The following is a 21637-nucleotide window of genomic DNA, read 5'->3' as shown; positions in this document are numbered from 1 at the left end:
ATCCTCCACCATCACTGGCAGGCTTGGTTACCTCAGGGAAGTGCCTTCCCTTCTCACAGCAGCAGCAGACCCTTCGGTAACGAGTGCCAACTGACCTCAATGGTCCCTAAGGGCCCTGTTGTGCCAGACAGGCGGAAGAACACAGGGGCATGGACACTGCAATTGGCTTTCCTGATAGGTGAGTCCTTCCTCTGGGGCGCGCGACACGGGGCCTTATCTTTATATCTAAAGTTGGGTCCGGCGAGGCGCCAAAGGGTTTGCAGTCCTCCAGGTTTCCCAGCCTCTCCGCCCCGCCTCTCTTCCCCTGCCTTTCGCTCTGGAATGAACAGCCCGGTGGCTGCTAGGGCGCCTTGAACTGCGTTCACGGAAATGGGAGCTTATGCAAAACTGAAACCGAGCTCTAGGGCTCTAGCGAGCCCCGTCCCGAGCCCCATCTGGGCAGGACCGGCCCAGCGAGCTCGCAGTGTTGCCAAACCATTACTCTCCCAGAGTGCGTGAGCGTGTGCGTGTGAGGGGAGGGGGCGTGAGGGGGGTTGAATGAAGAGTCCCAGCGAGGGTTCTTCACCCTCTCCGTCTCCAGCCAACACCACGCCCGCGGTCATTTGCATTTAAAGGGAAACGCACCAAGGAAAACAGTGGGCGGGGTGGGGTCCGCCTTCCCACCCTGGCGATTGGGCCACATGCCTGCCTATCAGGGCGCGGACGCCCCACCCTGTGGCTATGGAGTCTGCTGGGAGGGGGTATGGGGGAGCTGCCGAAAGCCTGGTGAAGGGCAGCCAGTGCAGGAGGTGACGAGCAGCGGCGGCGGCGGCGGCAGGGACAGCATTCGCGGCGATTTCAGCCACAGCAGCCTAGGCTCCAGCCCCAGCCAGGGCGGCGCAGCAGACAATAACCGGGCTGGAAACCCGACCGGGCCCGGTAAGCATTGCGCGCTACCGGTAGCCTCCGCCTGCCCGCCGTCCTGTGCAGTCCCTCGTGCTCCGCTCTGACCGCCTTCAGGATTCTAAGACTGGGCCAATCGGCGTCTGGGCCGCCTTTTGCTCTCGGAACCAGCTCTGATGACCGGCTGATGAGGGGCATAGCTCGGGCGACCGCGGTTAGAGGGGGTGCAGATGGCGGGCAGGCGGGCCGGCTAGCCTGGGCCATGCCTCCAGGCTCTTGGGGGAGGCGGGGATGGGGCCCGCACGTGCTGCTTCACCGACCTGGGGAGCGGAAGCCTCCAGCCAGCACCCCCAGCGGTGCATTTGTAGGCCAGGAGCTCCGCAGCTTTGTTGTAGCACATTAGCTGAAAGAGCTGTGTTACGTGGATTTTGCTTACCCTAGCGGCCCAGTTGCCACTCCTTTCCTCCCCTGCCTTCTTCTCCCCTCTGCGGATGGAGCCGGCCCGCTGGCCTGGGCCCGACGGATACTGGCTTTGGCGTAGATTGGGCTATCTACACTGGGGCTATCTACACTGTGTGCCCCCTCTCCCAAGGAGCTTAGCTGGGCTTGTGGGCTGCCCACTTAGGAACCTCGGCCTTGCAGCCCCAACCAGCCGCACCCCCTGCTGCTGGGCCTCCAGGCGCATCTGGCGCCCGCCCCCGCGGACCGGCCGGCTGGCGATGGAGTTCTTGCAGGACCTTAGGTTAGAGCTGCAGCTCAAACTAGCTTGGGTTAGATCTGCAAGGCTGCTTTGTCTCCCCCGCTCGCCTCACCTCCTATCCCCTGAGAGAACTCGCCGCTTTTTTCTCCCCTGCCGCCCATTTAAAAATAGCGATAAGCATGGTGTTTGCGGGATATTTCAGTGCCAGAGGCCAAGGGAGCAATTACCGTCTGGGTCTGTGTGAGAAAGCTAAAGAAACAGCCAAACCCTCCAACTTTGCAGATACTTAAAATACTCCGCCTGCTGAGCCTCTGTCATTGTCTGCTGCAGACACCTCTGACACTGCAGGACTTTGCCAAGGCTGCTTGGCAAAGAGAGGCTGTGCCCTCCAGGCATTCCACAGCCTAAGTGCCCAGGTAGCCACTGGACTGGCCCTGCAAAGCAGTCCTCGGTTTGGTCAGGCTTATCTTGTCAGTGGGCTCATGTGGTCAAGGGGAGCCTTCTTCAGCACTTAAACATTTCATTCTTTGGCTCTGCCAGCCTGCTGCATTGGCATGGGTATGGGCTAGGTGGAGGGCACTATGCTATTTGACTCCCCACCCTACCCTAGGGCATTTTGGCAGAGGTTTCTCCCCCAGTGAAGCTCCCCTCATTCTGCTCCACCCACAGCTCAGTCACTGCACCAGGCTATGCCTCTGGCAATAAACTATAGGCCTTTTTGAAAAACTGGAGGATGGGAGTGACCAAGGGGCCTGGCAGGCTCTTTTAGGACCTTTGACCAGCCTCTAAGGGTGGAGAACACTGTGGGCTATAAAGCCTGGGTATTTGAGAGGAGTAAATCCCTCACTTGGGGGAAGCCTAGCTGGGGAACTTTGTGACACCAGCTAGGACTGCAGATACCACACTATAGTCACTTCTTCCCACTTTGACCAGGCATCAACAGAAACCAGCCCTCTCTTTGCAGCTGGGCATCTCCAACTCAGACCTGGACATGATCTCTGCCTTGCCTCAAACCAACAGCCACCTTATATATCTTTTCTATATAACTTCCCTCCTCACAGCCAAACTCACACATCCTACACTGCACAAATTCTTTTCCCTCTCAGGCCCCAGCTCTGGGGCCCATCTTCTGCATCTCTTTTCTGCCTGTCTCTTGCAACCCATGATGACCTCTTCTTTCTCAGAACTCTTCCAGGTTGCCTGCATCCCTTGGCCATTTGGGGACTTAGAATAGGAGGCAAATTATAATTAAGTTTCCAGGCCTCTACTTTGTCTCCCTGATATCATGGATGTCTGGGTTATCTCAGGACCCCTCAGAGGGGTCAATGAAATCTTGAAATCACCCATAACCCCCTCAAAGCTTAGCCATGCATAGCAGTTTATAAATGCCCCAGAAGGATTTGTTGTCTTTGTTGAGCTTTCAAAAAGACTTTTACCTCTTTACAGGACAAGATGTACTTGTCCTGATCCATAAGAAAGTGATTAGAGAAATGATACTTAAGGATCAGATATTTATTGAGTATGCCTAATGAGAATGGAGAAAGGGCAGTCAGTTGCAACTACAAGAAAAAAATAATGATGTGTCCCTTCAACAACAACATTCAAGATATGGACTGCCCAGACCTCAGACTGCACATATCTTTGATTGCTGATTCATGAGCCTAGAGGCAAAGTACTGTGGAGAGAGATGAGAAATCTTTATATGTAGGGGGACCACCCTGGAAGCTTTCAGAAAGTAGAGGGGTTTGGCTAGGCAAAGGGTAGTGGTAAAAGCAAAATTAGGAATGAGAGTGGGTGGGTGGTAGGCAGGTTCAGAGAGGTGATGTAGTCTTTTCTGGTTGAGGTTGTATGGTTTTAAGGTAGAGAGGAGGTTAGTGTCCAGTGATGGAGAATCTGAGATTCCCAAATGCCAGACTGTGGAATGGATATCTGATCTTGGGAGAATGGGGGAAGGGGCCATTGAAGAATGGAACATGGGGGGTTTTGATATTTGTGCATGTGTGTGTGCGTGTGCATGTGTGTGTGTGTGTTTATAAATATGCCATAATATAATGGGATTTTAGAAAGGGGTCTTAGAAAGAGATTAGAAACATGGAAGTTGGGACTGTAAGGGGTGACTTTTGGATATGGACATAAAACTGAGGGGCAGGATATCTCTAGAGGAAAGTTGTATCATGTTGGCTTCCCTTCAGCCTTGCAGGGGGTGAAATTGAAGGAGGGTGCCTAGAGCTTACATACCAATGTGGTGGAGGCTAAGTATCCCCCAGACTTCTGCTGATGCCCAACTTTCCAACAGGACAGGCCTTCAGGGAGCACCAGTTTGGAGTCCTGTGCTTACAAGATGGGAATCCTGAGTCCTGGAAAGCAATAGGGACTTCCCTAAGGTCAAACAGCATTTAAGGATAGGCTGCTGCCTCCTGTACAGGGACTCTTACACTGTATCCCACTATCTCCAGTGGACTCTATTCCACAAAAATCTAATCAATCAACCTCTAATCTCACCTCACCCATTCCTCAAGAGTGGTAAGGTGCTGGGTTTAGCTTGGGGGCCCTCTCTGGAGAACTCTACCTCCCTTTCCTGTGTATTTTGCTTCTTAGTCTTGGTCTGGAGCCTGTTTGGGGCTGAAAATTTCAGAAGGAGGAGAGCTATTTGGAAGAAGTTGGAAGTCCAGTGATTCTCTCTTAGTATCTTGGAACCATTCCTCAAGAACTGTTACATTCTCTGAAAATGTGTGTATAGGGGGTAGGAGCAGCCCTCATTTCTAAGGAAATGAGATAAATAACAGCTAGCCTGGCAGGTCACTGGGGCTTCCAGCCCCCCCACTTACAGATAGCTACTGGAGGCTTGAAGAGGGTATGCCCAGTGTTATTCCAGCACTTCCTCTGCCTTGAATCCAGTCAAGGCAGATTAACTAGATGATAAAGGTAAAGCCTCCAAAGGAGGCATTTCCTCCCTGTGTCACTCATTCCAGGGTCATGCATCTCTCACTGCCAGGAAGTTGTTTTTTTTTTTCAAAGCTAATCTGAGCCTCTCATGCTATACATAAACCTGTGTTCAAGCACACACGCGTGTGTGTGTGTGTGTGTGTGTGTGTGTGTGTGTGTGTGTTGGGGGTGAGGTTGGGGGCGGCTGGCCATCATTGCTCCTGCTTAACAAACCATTGGAGATTTCATGGGCATTAAACTGTCTCTCACACCCCCAACTTCTGTTCTCCGAATTAAATAATCACGGAGCTTTTCATCTCCTCTCCTCGGTCTTACTTCTCAAACCTATGCATGTGTAAATGTATGTCTATTAAGAAAGTCAGGGAGGGGCACCTGGGTGGCTCAGTCGGTTAAGGCTCTGACTTCGGCTCAGGTCAGATCTCACGTTCCTGGGTTCGAGCCCCGTGTCAGGCTCTGTGCTGACAGGTAGCTTAGAGCCTGGAGCCTGCTTCAGATTCTGTGTCTCCTTCTCTCTCTGCCCCTCCCCCTCTCATGCTCTATCTCCCTCTGTATCAAAAATAAATAAAACATTAAAAAATTAAAAAAAAAAAGTCAGGGAAACCAGAACCGCTGTGGAGGTGCAGGTGCCACCTGAGTGAAGGTGCATTGCTTTCCCATACCTTTCATTTCGGCATTAGGGGATAATAAGGTCAATGAAGAAAATAGTACAAGGTGGCTTAGTGGAAGCAGAGGCAGGTATAGTGGTGCTGCAGGGGCATTGGTGACCTTTTGATCTGCAGTTCTTATTGTAGAGCCTCAATGCTTTCATCTCCTACAGGTTGTTGTTTTTTTCTCCTGCTGGGCATCAAAGCAACTTCTTCAGACAGCACTCCTCAGCCCTCCCTGCTGGGGGCTGAAGATCTTCTCAGAGGAGAGAGGGCTGGGCCAGACCAGTTCTGGTCCCTCTCCTTTCTAGACATACAGGAAATATTTGCAGGCCAGACCTAGTGCATCTTGAAAAAGTAAAATGTTGGGTGGGATTCTGTGGAGGGAAGCACAATAAATGAGGCTGGGCTGTAGGGCAGTGGTGGACTGAGCCCAATCAACTAGGCATGCAGGCCTCCCACTGAAGTTTAGGACCCCTAAAATCACATGCTCCCACTATGCCTCCTCTTCAGCCACTAGAAATCTGGTCACAGGACTACCTTTCCCCTGACTTCTTACTCAAGCTGGGGCAAACAGACCCCTAGTTCAGTCTCCCATTTCCATATTGGGAAGCTGAGGCGCAGAACAGGGAAGAGGTTTACTCAAGGTTACATAGGAGCATAAAGCCCTCATTTCAAGGTTTCTTCCTCTAAGTACACTGATTCTGATCCCCTCCCAAGCCTCAGTTTCCTTACCTGGACTCTCACATAGGGTATGATATATATAGGGGAGTGGACACATGGGAAAGTCAGGAATCTTCATTATTCATTTGTCCCAGCTGTTCTCTGTAGGCTTTGGTTGCTTTGTCACAACTGTTTCCCTAGAGATAGCTCCTCTTATTATTCATCTTAACTGGGTGGGGGGAGGTGGCGCATGTCTCCAATGTCACCTTTGCTGGGTTAGTACTGACATAGTAGAAGCCTTACTATGTAGGCATGGCACCCACCTCAGACATATTCCTCTCTAAGGAAGTTTGGGAGCCTGAGAGGGGAGTAGCAAGTAGATGGCTTGGCTCCCAGAGACCCCCATCATTCTAGGCAAGCTGGGCAGGGAATCTCAGCAGCCTGAGGAGAAAATAGGGCATCAAGAAGGCTCACTGTAAAAGCCCATTTCTAGGGAGAAGTAGTGTCTGGGTGACCATATCTCCCAGACTAGAGAAGTCCCTAGGTATTTGGGGCTAGGGGTAGAGAAGTGAGACTAGGAGACTGCAAAGGGCATGCAGAGAGAATGAATCTTGAAGGTCAGGGAAAAGGGTTTGGCCCTGATCCTGTAGGCAGTGTGGAATAATTTGGTAAGTAGAGGAGTGGTGCTCTGAAGTCAGGGTTGTAAAAATGCATCTGGCAAGTGTGTAGAGGAGATGGAAGAAGGGGAGGCAAGGGGTGAGGTTTTCACGTTATGGCAGGGAAGGAACAGAGGGAGCTCAGCTAAGAGGTTTGTGTCATCTTCAGAGGACATGGGCTGGCAGCCGACAAGCTAGAGTGGAGAAGGTGGCTGCAAGTGGCCTTGTACTCAATATCTGCCAGTAACTTGAGAGCAGTTTACCCTTTCCATTTGTCATTTCTAATCCTTATAGTGATCCTGCATGATAGGTAGCATTTTCTTCATTTTCCAGGTAAGGCATTTGAGTCTCAGGGACATTAGGCTAATTTCTCAAACCCCACCACCTGTAAGGGATGAAGCTGGCATTTTAGTTCTGGGCTGAAAAACTCCAGCTGAATTAGATTTCAGTTAAACCAACGTTTTTTGAGCTTCTGCTCTGTGCTAGATGTAGTGATTATAAGAGGAAGGAAAGTCCATTTGAGAGAAATGAACAGATAGACTGAGGTCTTCCCCAATGAATTACCCTATGCTGAGTATGTTAACTCATTAACTCATTTGAGGGGCTGGTGGTGGGCAAATGGGAATCAAGGTGAGAGGGCCCATTTTGGGATCTGTACTGCATCTAGAGGTTATGGAATACCTTCTTGAAAGGAAGTGCTCCTTAATGGTAACAGAGGTTTTGAGAGCGGACCTTGATGTGAGGTTTAGAAATGGGTGAGTCAAGTTCCAGATCATCTCATAGGTCATTTCCTTTAAACCATAGCTCAAATTCTGCATCTTTGTCCCCAGTGGCATGTTTCTGTTTGAACCATTTTTGGCCCATCAAATTTATCTCCAAAGGTAAAGGAGACTGAAAGAACATGTTCCACAGTTTGGGAGTGGTGGTGGTGGAGTTGCTGATGAGGAAAGCAGCAACAGGCTGTGTTGATAGCCCTTGGATTCTGAAGTCAGCAGGCTTTCTGGAATGTGCTAGGTGGGGCCAAAACAGTAGCACCCAAGTGAGGACTAGAAATTCTTCAGAGAAAACTCAGCTGGGATGGGGCAGGGGATGGGAGGAAGAGATGATGGCTTTCAGGTATGAAGAGAACCTGCACAGTCCTTGCAGTCAGTCTTCCTCCTTCTATTGGGAGCTAGCAACAGTGCAGTTGAATGGCATTGGAATAGGGATTGGAGAGGCTTGGGAGCGGGTGTGGCTCTGTTACCATCCCACTGTGTGAATTTAGACAAGGCTTTTCCCAACCTAAGCAATTTCTTTCTCTGTGACAAGGATTTGCCACCTCCCACCTGGACTGATTACTGGATTGCTGGGAAGGGCCAAGGTGGGGGTGGGGGTGAGGGAGGGGGAAGTGCTTTGTAAACTATTAAGTGCCGTGATTGGTTGAAGGCTATCTGGTGATTTGCATTTCCTTTGATGTTGGTACTTTTAGCTGACTTTGAATTGTTGACCTTTCTGATGTGTGCTATGGAATGCAGCTAGTTGAAATTCCCAGATAATCCAGAGCTACTAGCCAGTAGTTGACTAGAGGCAATGGTTTGGGTCCCTGAATATAAAAGTTTGGCTAAAAGAGTACCTAAAGCCTCCTGTGAGATAACTACATAGTCACCCTCATTTACCATTTGGGACAACTGAGGCCCAAGGAGTTTTGGTGACTTACTCATAAAGGCCTGGAGTGTACCCTTCTCAATCCTGATTGAGGTAATAGTCCAACTATAGTTTGAAGAAAATATTTTAAAAACGAATTGCTATGTTTCTGAGCCTCTGCTATATAATGAATTTTACTTGGTACTTTGTATATACATTGATTTTGTTCCTTACAGTTTTAAGAGGCAGACACTCTCAATAGCCTCATTTTCCAGTTGAGGAAATGGAAGGAACTTCATAGATTTCCCCAGGTAGGCAGAGCTGATTATAGTGCAGAACTGGCTGACTCCTGGGGGGAGTGTGCTCCCTATCCTCATTACTCCCTCCTTAGTTACTCCTCCACACACACATGCATACAAGGGCAAGATAGGCCCAGAATAGGCTTGCCCTCAGGTAAATTACTTGGTGGAGGTCTTGAGAACTATGACTAGTTGAGGTCATGCCTCTGGAACTACTGCATGAATCCACACACTTCTTCCTGAACTCTAAGTTGGCTGAACTGGCCCCAGGAAGCTGAGCTGGGAGGAAAATATGTAAGGCTCAGGCCGCAGCTGTTTCCTCCTCACTAAGAAGCATTCCTGGGGCAAGTTTGTGGCTTGTATCCTGCTTGTATTTTGAGAGGAATGGAGAAGAAAAAAGCTCTGCCCTAATAGCCAACCTTCCACTGGTCTCAGCATGGCCTGAGGGTGGCTGTGAGAGCAGAGATGGCCACAGTCCACTCCCTGCCAATGATAGTAGCAGCTGCAGTAAACAGCCCCTGCCATGGACCACAGAGTAGCCTTAGAGTGTTCACCATTCTACATGAAACTTAGCCACACAGGTTGTGAAACCTAAGGGTTGAGGGGCCCTGAATTTGGCAGGACCACTTTCTTGGCAGGAACCATGAAGGGAGTCAGCTCCAACCTGAAACGGCTGCAGAGACTGTCCCTTGCTGTCCCCTTTGCCTTCTGCCCCACTTCACTCTCCTGGTCAGTCAAATCAATGGTCCCAAGTAAAGGCACAAAGCCCATTAGGAAGGACAGCATTTGGACCAGGTAGGGTAGCAAGGAGTGTGGAGAAGGGATCTGGGCCAGAGGTGGCTAGGTTAGGGTTGGACTAGGGAGATATCCACTACCAGTGATCCCTGCCACCTCCTGTTCTTCTGTCTTGAGAGGACATAGGCATACACATTATGAGTATCTGTGGAGAGGTATATGGCCCTGGGAGGGACAAGGAAGGGAAATGGGAGGCAGCACAATTTTAAGGCTGGTCCTTTTCAGCAAAAATGACCCTGCTCCTAGTTAGGAGGAGGGTTTGAAGCCAGGGGGAGAGAATCCTAGTCCCAGAGACATCCTTGCCTAGTTCACCCACTCCCACCACACATACACAGAGGACTTTGTATAAATTCACACTCATGTCTTTTTAAAAAAATTTTTTGTTTAATGTTTTATTTATTTTTGATACAGAGAGAGACAGAGCATGAGAGGTGGAGGGGCAGAGAGAGAAGGAGACACAGAACCGGAAGCAGGCTCCAGGCTCTGAGCTAGCTGTCAGCACAGAGCCTGACGCAGGGCTCGAACCCACAAACGTGAGATCTGACCTGAGCTGAAGTCGGATGTTTAACCGGCTGAGCCACCCAGGCGCCCCACATTCATGTCTTTAAAATCCCCTCACACTTGGCTCCTCCTTAGCATGGCCAAGGCAGCTTGGTCTCTAAGGCTCCCCACAGTGAATGCCTTCCCCAAATAAGTGCCCTTTTACACATGGTCTGCTACTTCCTAAGAATGTGGGATCTAACCTGGAAGGTGGTAATAGTAACAGTAATGTTAATATTTCTCATTTGCACTGCACTCTACAGTTTACAAAATGTGTGTGATGCCCATTGTCCCATCTAATTCTCATACCACTGTAGTGATCTTCATTTCACAAGTGTACAAGCCTAAGAGAGGTGTGTTGGCCTGTTAGGGTTCCCTAGCATGACCTGGAACCCAGCCCTGCAGTCCATGACTTCTTCCAAAACATGCTGGAGATTACTGTGGCAGGAAAGGGAATGATGTAGAAAGTACTGTGCTGGCCTTTACCCTAGAGAAGCACAGTAGCAAAGATAAGAGAAGGCCGTAGGAATTGACCTCAAGCCAGGGCATCAGGGTTCTGAAAAGCAGCTCTCCTTAATATTCAATTTGCCAAATCTCTCTATTCATAGGAACTTCATCCTCAAATCTAGCAGGATAATTCAGCCTTCTATCCACAAGGATATTTAGACCCATGAGGTTTTTCACTTGGTCCTTGGTCTTCCTTTATGCCCAGCCACACATACAAATATCCTTCATCCCTTCCCCTAAATCATTGCCATTTCTACTTACTCCTGTCTGAGAAAGCCTAGATTGAATGCCTCATCCTCAACACAGCTTTTCTGAACCCAGAGGGGTGTCTTTCTGCTTTTTCTGATTTATACTTGGATATGATAACAAGGTATAAAGAATGATACTCCATTATGTATCTTAAGCAATAATGGGAGCTCTTCTTTAAGGCTTGTATTATGTTGGGCCTTCAGACTGTTACATATAGTACCCTCTTCCTATTAGCCTAGGAACTCTCCCAAAAGCTCTGGCTATCTTGTAGAACTGATCTTAATGTCTATCACTTACCAAATGTTCAGGAGAGGTTTGTTTTATAAATTCCACAGAGGGGAATACAATTTCTTAAACAATTCCACTACTGCTATTCTATCACTGTTAATAATTTCAGGGCTGAAGTAAAAACATCTGTGATTTGAAAAGTGAGGAATTCTCATAGATGATAGGGCCCTTATTCCCATCTGACTCCTGAGTGGTTGTGTGTGTATTCATGGCTGTATATTTATGGGGGATGGCACTGTCTATTTGTAAGGCTATCAGTTGCAGGGCTGAGCTAAAACAACATCATGTAAAAATATGTCATTCAGTTAAAAAAACCTGAGCAAATGACATTACACATCTCAGGAGAGAAGGAATTAGATGATTTTTTTTCTCTTTTATTTCTGGATAACCAGCCATTATCTTGCTTCAAGTTTAATATTTCAGTTATGCAGAGTGCTCCTGATGGAAGCTTGGATCACATTGATGGTTCTAGTGTCAAGTCAAGCAAGGCACAGTGAACAAAATTAATATTTTAAGGACAGGATCAGGGCTCCAGGAGGGTTCCTCCAATGAGTTCAGGGGCTAGTTAGCTACCAGTCTCTCTCCACCCCCAATGCTGGTCCCTAGTCTTCCACTACAGGTGAATGTGTGAGTCTTATTACTGTTGCAACCAATTACAGGACTGATGTGCTGGCAAACTACTCCAGGGACACCAGAAGTGCTTGTCTGTCTCTTTCTGGCTCACAGCAGTTGTTCTGCCTCCCCTCTTCACCCTAACTCCTTGTCTGCTCTTGGCTTCCCTAAAGAGAGGGGACACAGTGGTAAAGAACTGTACAAAAGGTAGAGGTCATCGGGTTTTAGCAGGCTGATCACTGATCCATCTGGCAACCAGCTGCAGTCACTAGAATGAATATATCAGACTTGGGGTGGGGAACATGTGTTGGGGTGTGGTCCTTTTTATTCCATCTCTGTGGCATTTGGATATTTGGAGGATTGGGAGCCTAGAAAAGGAGGGTGTGCCTTGTACCAGGTTTATTTATTTAGTAGCTTTTGAGAGACTTACTTCTAGGCCAGGAACGTGAATCATGTGGAGTTATGTCTTCAAGGAGTTCCCTTTCTAGATAGGGCACTAAGTGGGGGGGGCAAAATAATGAGGGGAGTGGAGAAGACATAGTTTGCCTCGTGGTTCTAAAACGGAACTTGGGGGTTCAGTCGCCAAGAACCACATTAATATTTTCCCAATAGGACAGTCAGTACAGAGTCTGAGCTAGACCTACTCCTCACATAACCACTATGAGGGGGAAGTATTGCTAGGCCTTTTGGATCAAGGATACTGAAATCTAGAGAGTGTCTTGCCTCGAGGCCACCATGTTAGCAGATCTTGGAATATAGCTCTGGAATGTAGGCCTGTGAGGCTCCTACTCTGGGCTTCCAACAGTCTGAGCACGGGCATGCTGGCTGGCAACTTAGGAACCCTGTGGGGAAGAAGTGGAACTATTTTTTCTTCTAATCCCCGGAAAAAAGTCAGTGAGAATCCAGACTAATATGAAATTGAGGCCTAGATCTTGCAGATCCCAGTGAGGACTCAACGGTCTTTTTTGCCAGCTGCTTTTCTAGAATTCTGTGTTATCCCAGCTGACCTTCCTGTTGCCTTTCCTGTCTCCCCCTTCCTACCCTCTTTGATAATTACTCCTGCAGTCAATAGCACAATTGGGCATTTCCTACAACTGCAGTTCCCCCTGACCAGTGCTCTCCTCAGCTTAGGGTGGCCTGAAGGGAGTGGACCCAGTGAGGGGTAGGGGTGATGGCTGCCTATTGTTCAGTGTACGATTTTGTGGCCTTGGGGCCCAGAGGAGGCAGGCCCAGCAAGCCAACCAGATGGGTTACATTAAGGTTTTTCCTACACTTTATTTTACTTTCTCTCTGGTTTCACTCAAGCCTGAAATAAAAGACACCTGTGAAAACAAACACAGCCTGGATGCTTGTTTACCAGGACACATTCTATCTTTGTTTCTCTCATCTCCTTTAGGCCCAACTGCAATGCTTCCTGACTGATGATGTTATAACAGTGTCTGGAAGACAGAAGGCTGCTTTTTTAGCTGAACATACCTGAGTTGTCCCCATCACCATGGAGATTGGAAAAGATGAATCTTCTCAGGCCAAGGGAGCAGCAGCCTCTATGGACGCCCAGGACCAAGGGGAAGAGAAAGGAGCCAAGAACAAGGCAACTGAGATGACAGAAGAGCCAGCATCAGAGCCACCCCCATCTGGCCCAGGTAGGCTGAAGAAAACTGCCATGAAACTTTTTGGTGGCAGGAAGGGCATCTGTACCCTGCCTAGTTTCTTTGGAGGGGGACGAAGCAAAAGTTCTGGGAAAGGCATCAACAAGAAGGGTCTTAGCAAGAGCAAGACCCATCATGGCCTGACTGAAGCAGCCCATGGCCCTGAAGACATTGTCCATGAAGGAACCAGATTTGCCTTACCTTTTCCTGAATTACCCTGCCAACTTCCCAGTTCCCAGAGTGCCCATGGGGTTTTGGAGACAGGCTCCAGATGCAAAATGTCTGTGGCTGGAGCCACAGACAGTGTTGGGGCTGAGAAGGTTCCCTCTGTGCCCAAGCCAAAGAAAGGCCTGAAAGGTTTTTTCAGCAGTATCCGCCGTCACCGGAAAAACAGGGTCTCTGGGGTTGAACAAAGTAAGCTAGGGGCCAAGGAGCCTGAAGGGGCCACAGCCAGGCCTCATGAACATGTAAGCTCAGCCCTTCTGCCCCATGCTGAGGATATCCCCCAAACCCCCAGAAAGGAAAATGCCAAAACTCAAGATGTCCCTAGGCCAGAAATTTCTTTAGTAACAGAGTCTTTTCCAGCAGTTACTGAGAAGACAGCCTGTAAAGATCCAGAAAAACCCATTGAGGTCTATGCCTCAGCACTTCTGCAGCCCAAGGCTGCTTCTGAAGCCAGTGGCCCAGAGGAACCCCACAGTCCAGAAACAGAGGAGAAGATGGTGGCAGAAGAGGTAAATCCACCAAATGGCCCTGTTGGGGACCAGCTGAGCCTCCTATTTGGGGATGTCACATCCCTGAAAAGTTTTGACTCACTGACCGGTTGTGGTGACATTATAGCAGAGCAGGACATGGACAGTATGACAGACAGCATGGCCTCTGGAGGCCAGAGAGCCAATCGAGATGGGACCAAGCGAAGTTCCTGCCTGGTGACCTACCAAGGAGGTGGGGAGGAGATGGCCTTGCCAGATGATGAGGAGGAAGAAGAAGAGGAGGATGAGGAGGTGGAATTAGAGGAAGAAGAAGAGGATGTCAAAGAGGAAGAAGATTATGACTTAGAATATCTGTGGGCAAGTGCCCAGATGTACCCAAGACCCAATCTGAATTTGGGATACCATCCTGTCCCATCTTCAGGAGAGCATGGCTACATACTCCTTGACTCAGTTGGATCTTATCCTGGCCTAGCCCCTGGGGACCTTTTGACTCCTCAGAGTGACCAGCAAGAGTCTGCCCCCAATAGTGATGAGGGTTATTATGATTCTACAACACCTGGATTTGAGGATGATTCAGGTGAGACCTTGGGGCTTGTCCGCAGGGATTGCCTGCCTCGAGACAGCTATAGTGGAGATGCCCTTTATGAGTTCTATGAACCAGATGATAGTCTTGAGACCTCCCCACCTATGGATGACTGTCTTTATGACCTCCATGGTCGCAGCTCTGAGATATTTGAACCCTTCTTGAACTTTGAGCCCTTTTCTTCCTCTAGGCCACCTGGGGCAATGGAGACAGAAGAAGAACGGTTAGTGACCATCCAGAAACAGTTGTTGTATTGGGAGCTTCGGCGAGAGCAGCTGGAGGCCCAAGAGGCTCAGGAGGCACGTGTCCGAGAGGTTCACACCAGGGAGGCCTATACCCAAGAAACTCATGCCAGGGAGACCAATGCCCAAGAAGCTCATATTAGAGAGATCCAAGCCCGAGAGGCCTTTGCCAGAGAGGTCTGTGTTAGGGAGGCCCAGGCCCAAGAGGCCCATCCTCAAGAGGTTCAAGTCCAAGAGGTACAGGCCCGGCAAGAGAAGCCCATCATGGAATATCAGATAAGGCCCTTAGGCCCATCAGTGATGGGCCTAGTGGCAGGGACATCAGGGGCCTCTCAGACTTCCCACCGGGGAACCACCTCAGCTTTTCCTGCCACTGCAAGCAGTGAGCCAGACTGGAGGGACTTCCGTCCTCTAGAGAAACGTTTTGAGGGAATCTGCTCCAAGAAAGATCAAAGTACCTGTCTGATGCAGCTCTTCCAAAGTGATGCTATGTTTGAGCCAGATATGCAAGAAGCAAACTTTGGAGGGTCTCCCAGGAAGGCCTACCCTACTTATTCACCCCCTGAAGAGCCAGAGGAAGAAGAGGTTGAGAAGGAAGGGAATGCTACCGTGAGTTTCTCACAAGCCCTTGTGGAGTTCACCAGCATTGGGAACCTCTTCTCCAGCATGTCCTGCAGCTCTGACTCTGACTCATCCTTCACTCAAAACCTCCCTGAGCTGCCCCCTATGGTGACCTTTGACATCGCTGACGTAGAACGGGATGGAGAAGGCAAGTGTGAAGAGAATCCTGAGTTCCACAATGATGAAGACCTCGCAGCCTCCTTGGAAGCTTTTGAGCTGGGCTACTACCAGAAACACATGCTTACCAACTACCACAGCCGATTCTACCAAGGTCTGCCCTGGGGTGTGAGCAGTCTCCCTCGGTACTTGGGACTGCCTGGCATGCACCCTCGACCTCCACCTGCTGCCATGGCCCTCAACAGGAGAAGTCGCTCCCTGGACACTACAGACACCCTGGAGCTGGAGCTCTCAAATTCCCACCTGGGCCAGGGATACATGGCTTCTGATGAGCTTCAGGTTCAGCAGGAAGATTCAAATGAAGAAGAGGAAGAATGGGAACGAGACAGTCCTTTGTCCCTTTATACTGAGCCACCAGGGGCCTATGACTGGCCTGCGTGGGCCCTCTGTCCTCTCCCAATGGGGCCAGGCCCTGCCTGGATAAGTCCCAGCCAGTTGGATGAGTCTTCTGGCCCATCTCCATATGGGCAGACAGCCTGTTGCATACCCTCTGTGGCCATGTCAATGTTGCTATCAGTACCAGGGCCAGAGCCAAGGGTACCTGGGATATCCAGGCATCAGCTAGCTCGGCCTTCACACCTACCCCTTCCCATGGTCCCTTGTTATAACCTGCAGCCACAGGCCTCTCAGAGTATAAGAGCCAGGCCTCAAGATATGCTGCTGCCTGTTGATGAGCCCAGTTGCTCCTCCAGTTCTGGAGGCTTAAGCCCCAGCCCTCTGTCCCAGGCCAAGCCTGTAGGCATCACTCCTGGCATCCCTCAGCTGCCCAGGGTCTGTCCTGAGCCCCAGCAGCCTCAATCCATTCACTACAGGGCTTTCAGCCTTGACTTGTCAAAGGAGATGGCTGAGCAAGGTGCCTCTCTCCCCACCAGCTACTCCTCCACTGCTGTGAATGGAAACCTAGCTGAGTAGCCATCATCTATTCTGGAGTGGGGGCATTGGGCTTAAGCATGTGATTAGGGATCAAGGGTTGGGCAGAGGGGTGGGGGTGGGGGTTGCTATTTAACTTGAAAATCCTTTTGGCCAAGGAAACCTCCTATGAGTTTTTATCTTTGTTTTCCCACTTCCCTCTTCTGTCAATCTGTGGTCACATTCAGCTTGAGTACATCTGTCCTGGGAGGCTACTGCTGCTCTGTTCTCCAGTTTTTCCTTTGGGGTCTCTTGTTGCCCATACAGGGTTTGGGATGCTGTACTTTTGTGCCTATTCCAGTTGCCCAGTTAGTGATTATGTATACAGCATGCATCCTCTGCACAGGCTAAACCGTTAGTATCTGTGCCACCCTCTACACACAGTGAATGATGAACCACTGATGAACAGCCAGGTCTGCACTTCTTCCCACCTAAGTATAGAGGGCTTGTTTGCTATTAACAACGTGAAATAATGATACAAATCCTCTCCACCCCCACTCCCTTCAGTCTTGGCATAGCTGCCACCATTACATCAGATGATTATAATCTATTCACCCCAGCTAGCTGTCCTTTGAGAGGACCAAGTAGCATGTGTCTCATTGCCTATTGCTGTGGACTTTGGCATCATAACCAAATAGGGGCCTTTTAATGTGGCCTGCTATAGCTTGGGTTGAAGACGAAAATGCTAATCTCCTTAATGGAGTGATCAAATTTATCCGGTTGGAAACAGAAGACAAAGTAGGGTTCTGTTTTAGATACTGCCATAAGTCTTGATTTGTGGAATGGTAAGATCTTTTCCTTATTCTTTTAAGCTTGTGACTGCCTAAGTTGCAGACACTTTTGAATTTTTTTTTTTTTACCCAAAGGAAATTTTCATAATTTCATCACAAGGGACATAGTCTTTTAATTGAGATACAGGTAGAGAAGTGGCCTAAATTAAGCTTGGCTACAGGGGTTCAGGGTTTTTGTGGGTTGCAGGGGAAGAATAGGAAGAGCAGTTCCATTGTTCCAGTTAGCAGGAAAGAATTTTAGACATTGCAAAGCTCAAGGAAACCTAGCTTCTAGAAGAAAAAATTCCATCTCTCCCAAAAGCAAGAGTTCCTTAAGCCTTGCCCGGTTGCTGTAAAGAGGCTTAGAGGCACCAGGCTAGCAGTCCCAAGAGACAGGATACCAAAGGCATATAGGCTGTTGTTCTGGTCTCATTAAAGAGTTTTCATCTTCCAATTAGCCAAGTCCTTAGCATCCTCAAAAGACTGACCTTCTTGAGAGGAAAGACTGTCATCTTCACTCACTCAGCCAAGCTGCAGGTTTTTGATTTGCATAGGAATTGCAGCCCTTTATGAAGTGAAGGGTATACTCCCTTCTGCATCCACAGTTTTCATGTTTAACTAGCTTGGAAATGCTGATGTGGAAAAGTTGCTGTCAGGAAGACATTGCAACAGGCTAATCTAACCTGGCTCAACCTTAATCACCAGTAAGAGAGGGTCCCTTTTAACTTCCTTATTGGAAATAGAATATGGAACATGCTTTGTCTGGATGTGTTGATCCAAATTATAATCCTTGCCTCCCAGCCCCTGTCCCTCCTCCCCCCCACCCCGGCTCTGCTTATCTCTATGCCTATTAAAATGTCAGTAGGACTCTTGGGAACAGAGGCCTTTGGCCCCCTGAGTCAAGGTGACTGTATGGTCAAACTTCCCCTTGGCAAGTGAATGTGTTTATGCTGGTCTTTATCACCATTTTTCAGATTGGGGTTGGTAGTGCTCCTTCCCACAGAGAGCAAAACTGTCTGATAGAAGCTGTACCCCTGGAAGCACCACATGAGTTTGCATGGCACCAATAGCACTGCTCAAGGGACTCAGACCAGCTCTTCAGGATAACTCTGTCTGCACTGTGAAGAAATACATCACTCATGGAGTTGGAGAAAGAAAGAGCATGAGGAAGCCCCTTCTCACCCAAAGCACTGCATTACAGAAGAAAAGTGCCCAAATTCCAACCATCTAGCCTCCTACCAAAGTTGCCCTGGGAGGTTAGGGGTGAAGTAGGCCTGGCTGTTTGGTAGAAAATACACCAAATGCCTTTACAACAAGGGAAATCCCACTACTCTCCTACTCTCTCTCTGCTTGTCCCTCAGGGCAGTTCAAGCTCCTATCTGTATATGGACTGTGCCAGCCATAGCAGATAGTAGAGCCATCACCAGCCTCCAGAGTTTGCTGGGCTACCAGCCTTGAAAAGAAGAAGTAGGTGGTCAGCCTTTGGCCAAGGTCAGAGGGATACCCTCAGAGAAAAGAGGGAGACAAGACTTGCTGCCCCTGAAGGGAGTAGTCATAGTTCTGACACACATTACTTGGCTTTTGGAGTTCACATAGCACAGAGTAGAACCTAGAACTGAGCAACATCTCATGGTTTGGACAACAGTACTGCCTTCAAGGCCTTTCAATGTCCATGCCAGCCCAAGGACATAATCCTCACCACCAGAAGTAGGATAATCAAGGTGCATGGCTGCAGAAGCATGCTCCTTTGACTCTTACTCTAGATTCAAGCAGTTAATAGCCAAATACCATCTTCAGCCTAGACAAGGAAGATATGGCTGGAGATGTGGTGATGGCAGCACAGGGTGACACTGGGAGAGCCAATCAAACTCCAGGCCTCTTCCCAAAGATAGCCGTGCTTGCTTGGCTGGCAGCAAATATGCCCCGGACTACTAAAGATATTGATATCAAGTCCACATCCCTTAGACTGTGACCAGATGAATACCATATCTGCACTGCAATGTCCTGGGATAATGCTTGTGGATATGATTTCAAGGGAAGATATGACTTGACAGGAGGTATCTGCTATCATCTTGCTATCCAGCAGGCTTATCTAGTACCAGACAGCTGTGATACTGAGAAATGTTAAATGAGACCAGTCCTTGGGGAAATAGTGATTGTGGATAGAGAGGGCCACCCATCAGGCTTCCTTCATGGCCACCAGTCTCTCGGTGCTTTATTTAGTGCCTTTAAGGAAGCCCTGCCTTGGGGCACTGAGCTTGGGCACCTGTCTATCAGTCTTCTGGGCCAAAGGCTTTGGTCAAAACTAGTCTCTCTCCCTCCTCAGTGCTATACCAAGCAGGGAAGTAGCTTCCTACACCCAAGGTGTGTTCCTTTCATCTTGCTGCCAGCAACTTTCCCACCTTTGCCAGTGCCACCACACCACCTGACCTCAGCCCCTGGGCCCAATAGCTAGAGGGAGGAATGGGAGATTTAGCAGGGAGACTTCAAGTTTACCCATGTGTATGTTGCATCCAAGTTGTTTTTAGTGTGGAAATGTGTATGTGTGTGTGTGTGTGTGTGTGTGTATATATATATGTATATGTATATATATATATATACATATACATATATATATAGTCAATTATCTATTTTTGTATTGTTTGCATTTTATATTCATGGAAAACAATGTTTATCAATTATTCTTTTCTGATATATTTTATTTTTAAGCGGTGCTGTTTACAGTTTTAAACAAAACAAAGTCAACACAAAAATTGCTGCTGGTTGTGCAGAGGGCTGGCATCTCAACCGCCTAGGGCCCTCACTCATTCCCCTATCTTCACCCCAATGAATCTTGCTGTCCACCTCCTCTCTCCATGATAGGAACAGCAAAAGATGCCCAGGTACTGTGACAAATGCCAGGTGATTCAGGCATGGGGAACTTGGTAAATAGCATGTTGTTATATGGCTTTATTTTTTCATTTGGGCCCTGCCCCTTCCCCACGTGTAGATCTTCTGGAAGTACCCATGTCTCCCTCTCACTCTCTCCCTCCTTTTTTATGTTTTGTGCTTTCATTTTGAAATCAGAGTGCCCATGTTGTGCTATTTGCCATGTTGAGTTTCTCCAAAAAAAACACTTTGGGGGCATTCTCCACTCAGTGAAAAGGACATGGAGTTTCTATCATGCCCTGTCTCCCTAAGAAGTTGGGGAGACAGATGGAAATGATGCTTTAACCACAAGGAATTGGTCATCTCATTGAGGAAACCCTTGCATCAGACTTCCCAAGAACTCAATTGATTGTGACATTTGCCAGGAGAGATGTTAGGGAACTCCTTGACCCCTCTTGCTGCTTTAGGGGTATCTATCCGCCTATCACCATTCCCTCTGCCCTGTCATGCTCCAGTTCACATACAAATGGTATTTTAGGGGAACAGTGACTCTCAGGGTGATGGCTTGCTGGCCTGATTCCCACTTTTCTATCCTACAGTCACTCCAAAGAAGAAAATCCACATGGCATGTTTATGTGTGAGGGTTGGGCCTGCTGAGAGGCAGGGCTTTAATTAATTATTATTCTTGTTACTATTGGTGCTTATTTTACATACTGTATATGAAGGTGGGGTGAAGAAGAATGTATATTTAGGTCACATAAATAAAATGGGTGGAGGACAGAGGGACGAAATTGGGAACTGCGCAGTACATCCCCACCCCATGTATGAGTTTTTTCTCTCCCAGTGTAAAATGGGGAGCCTGGCCCCTAGGTATGCCCTAGCTCCCCCTTCCCTATTCCTTGAGACATCACAGAATTGTCTGGGTTGTGACCTCTCCAATCCTAGCTCTCAATGACACCTGGATATCTTGTTGCACTGCCTATTTGTAACAACATATATTTCTCTTGCTGAATGCTAATAAACTGGGTTCTAGAAGAACCCCTCCAGTCAAAAAAAGTGAATTCTTCTGGTTTATTCCACAGCAGCATGCCATGATCCATGGCTGTTGCATTTATCCCTGAAGGGAAATGGAGAAAGCAAGGAGGTTGATGGGGTGGGGATGGGAGTCACCAAGCAGGGGAAATAGAAGCCAGAGCTGAATGAAACTAAAAGTAGAGGAAACTTCAGTTATTTATCCAAGTCATGCATTGCATCTATTTGATGCTGTGTTGGTAAACTCTCCATCACACTTTTCACATTTTGAAACCTTCCAGGGGTTGACTAGCACTTCTAAAATTAGCCTCAGTTCATGCAACTGTGCTGGCATCCCCACCAGCCAGTAGGTAGACGTGTGGACCTTCAACTGATGGATTCATGAAAAGGATGTATCTAAATGGTGAGATTCTCCAGCCAAGCTGCAGGAATGGCACTCTTCAACCAAGTTTATGAGCTGAGATACTGGCAGGGCAACTGCCTGTTCCACCTATTCAGCTGTGGGGCTGAGTGGGAAGCATGTGTCTCATCCTTGGCTTCTGATAAGAAAGGGATTCTGACACCTGCTAGTGGGCTCCCTTGAGTTCTTCCCAATTACCAAGCCAGAAGGCATTAAATAGTATCTGCTTTAAGCTGCTATAGACTGTAGATGGTGCTGCCAAAGACGCA

At 48.5% G+C, this 21637-nt stretch overlaps 1 protein-coding gene across 2 annotated transcripts; it reads left to right on the top strand.

Moving 5' to 3' along the window:
• Positions 1-750: 750 nt before the first annotated feature.
• On the top strand, positions 751-20986 carry AMER1 (APC membrane recruitment protein 1). Of its 2 annotated transcripts, none has more exons than XM_029930679.1 (2): positions 751-918; positions 12801-20986. In XM_029930679.1, exon 2 carries the CDS (start codon positions 12900-12902, stop codon positions 16299-16301), a length of 3402 nt encoding a protein of 1133 aa, XP_029786539.1. In that variant the 5' UTR covers positions 751-918; positions 12801-12899; the 3' UTR covers positions 16302-20986. The 2 variants fall into 2 exon arrangements, with proteins under 2 accessions (XP_029786539.1, XP_029786540.1); XM_029930680.1 differs by lacking the exon at positions 751-918 and adding an exon at positions 1547-1624.
• Positions 20987-21637: the final 651 nt, after the last annotated feature.

Source organism: Suricata suricatta, chromosome X (assembly GCF_006229205.1).
Source record: "Suricata suricatta isolate VVHF042 chromosome X, meerkat_22Aug2017_6uvM2_HiC, whole genome shotgun sequence".
Taxonomy (NCBI): Eukaryota; Metazoa; Chordata; class Mammalia; order Carnivora; family Herpestidae; genus Suricata; species Suricata suricatta.
The sequence above is the reverse complement of the archived record's forward strand: the minus strand, read 5'-3'. Positions and strand labels throughout refer to the sequence as shown.

What these genes read in the sequence shown, in the direction of transcription:
- AMER1 (XM_029930679.1), top strand. Translation starts at nt 12,900, where the DNA reads ATGGAGATTGGAAAAGATGAATCTTCTCAGGCCAAGGGAGCAGCAGCC.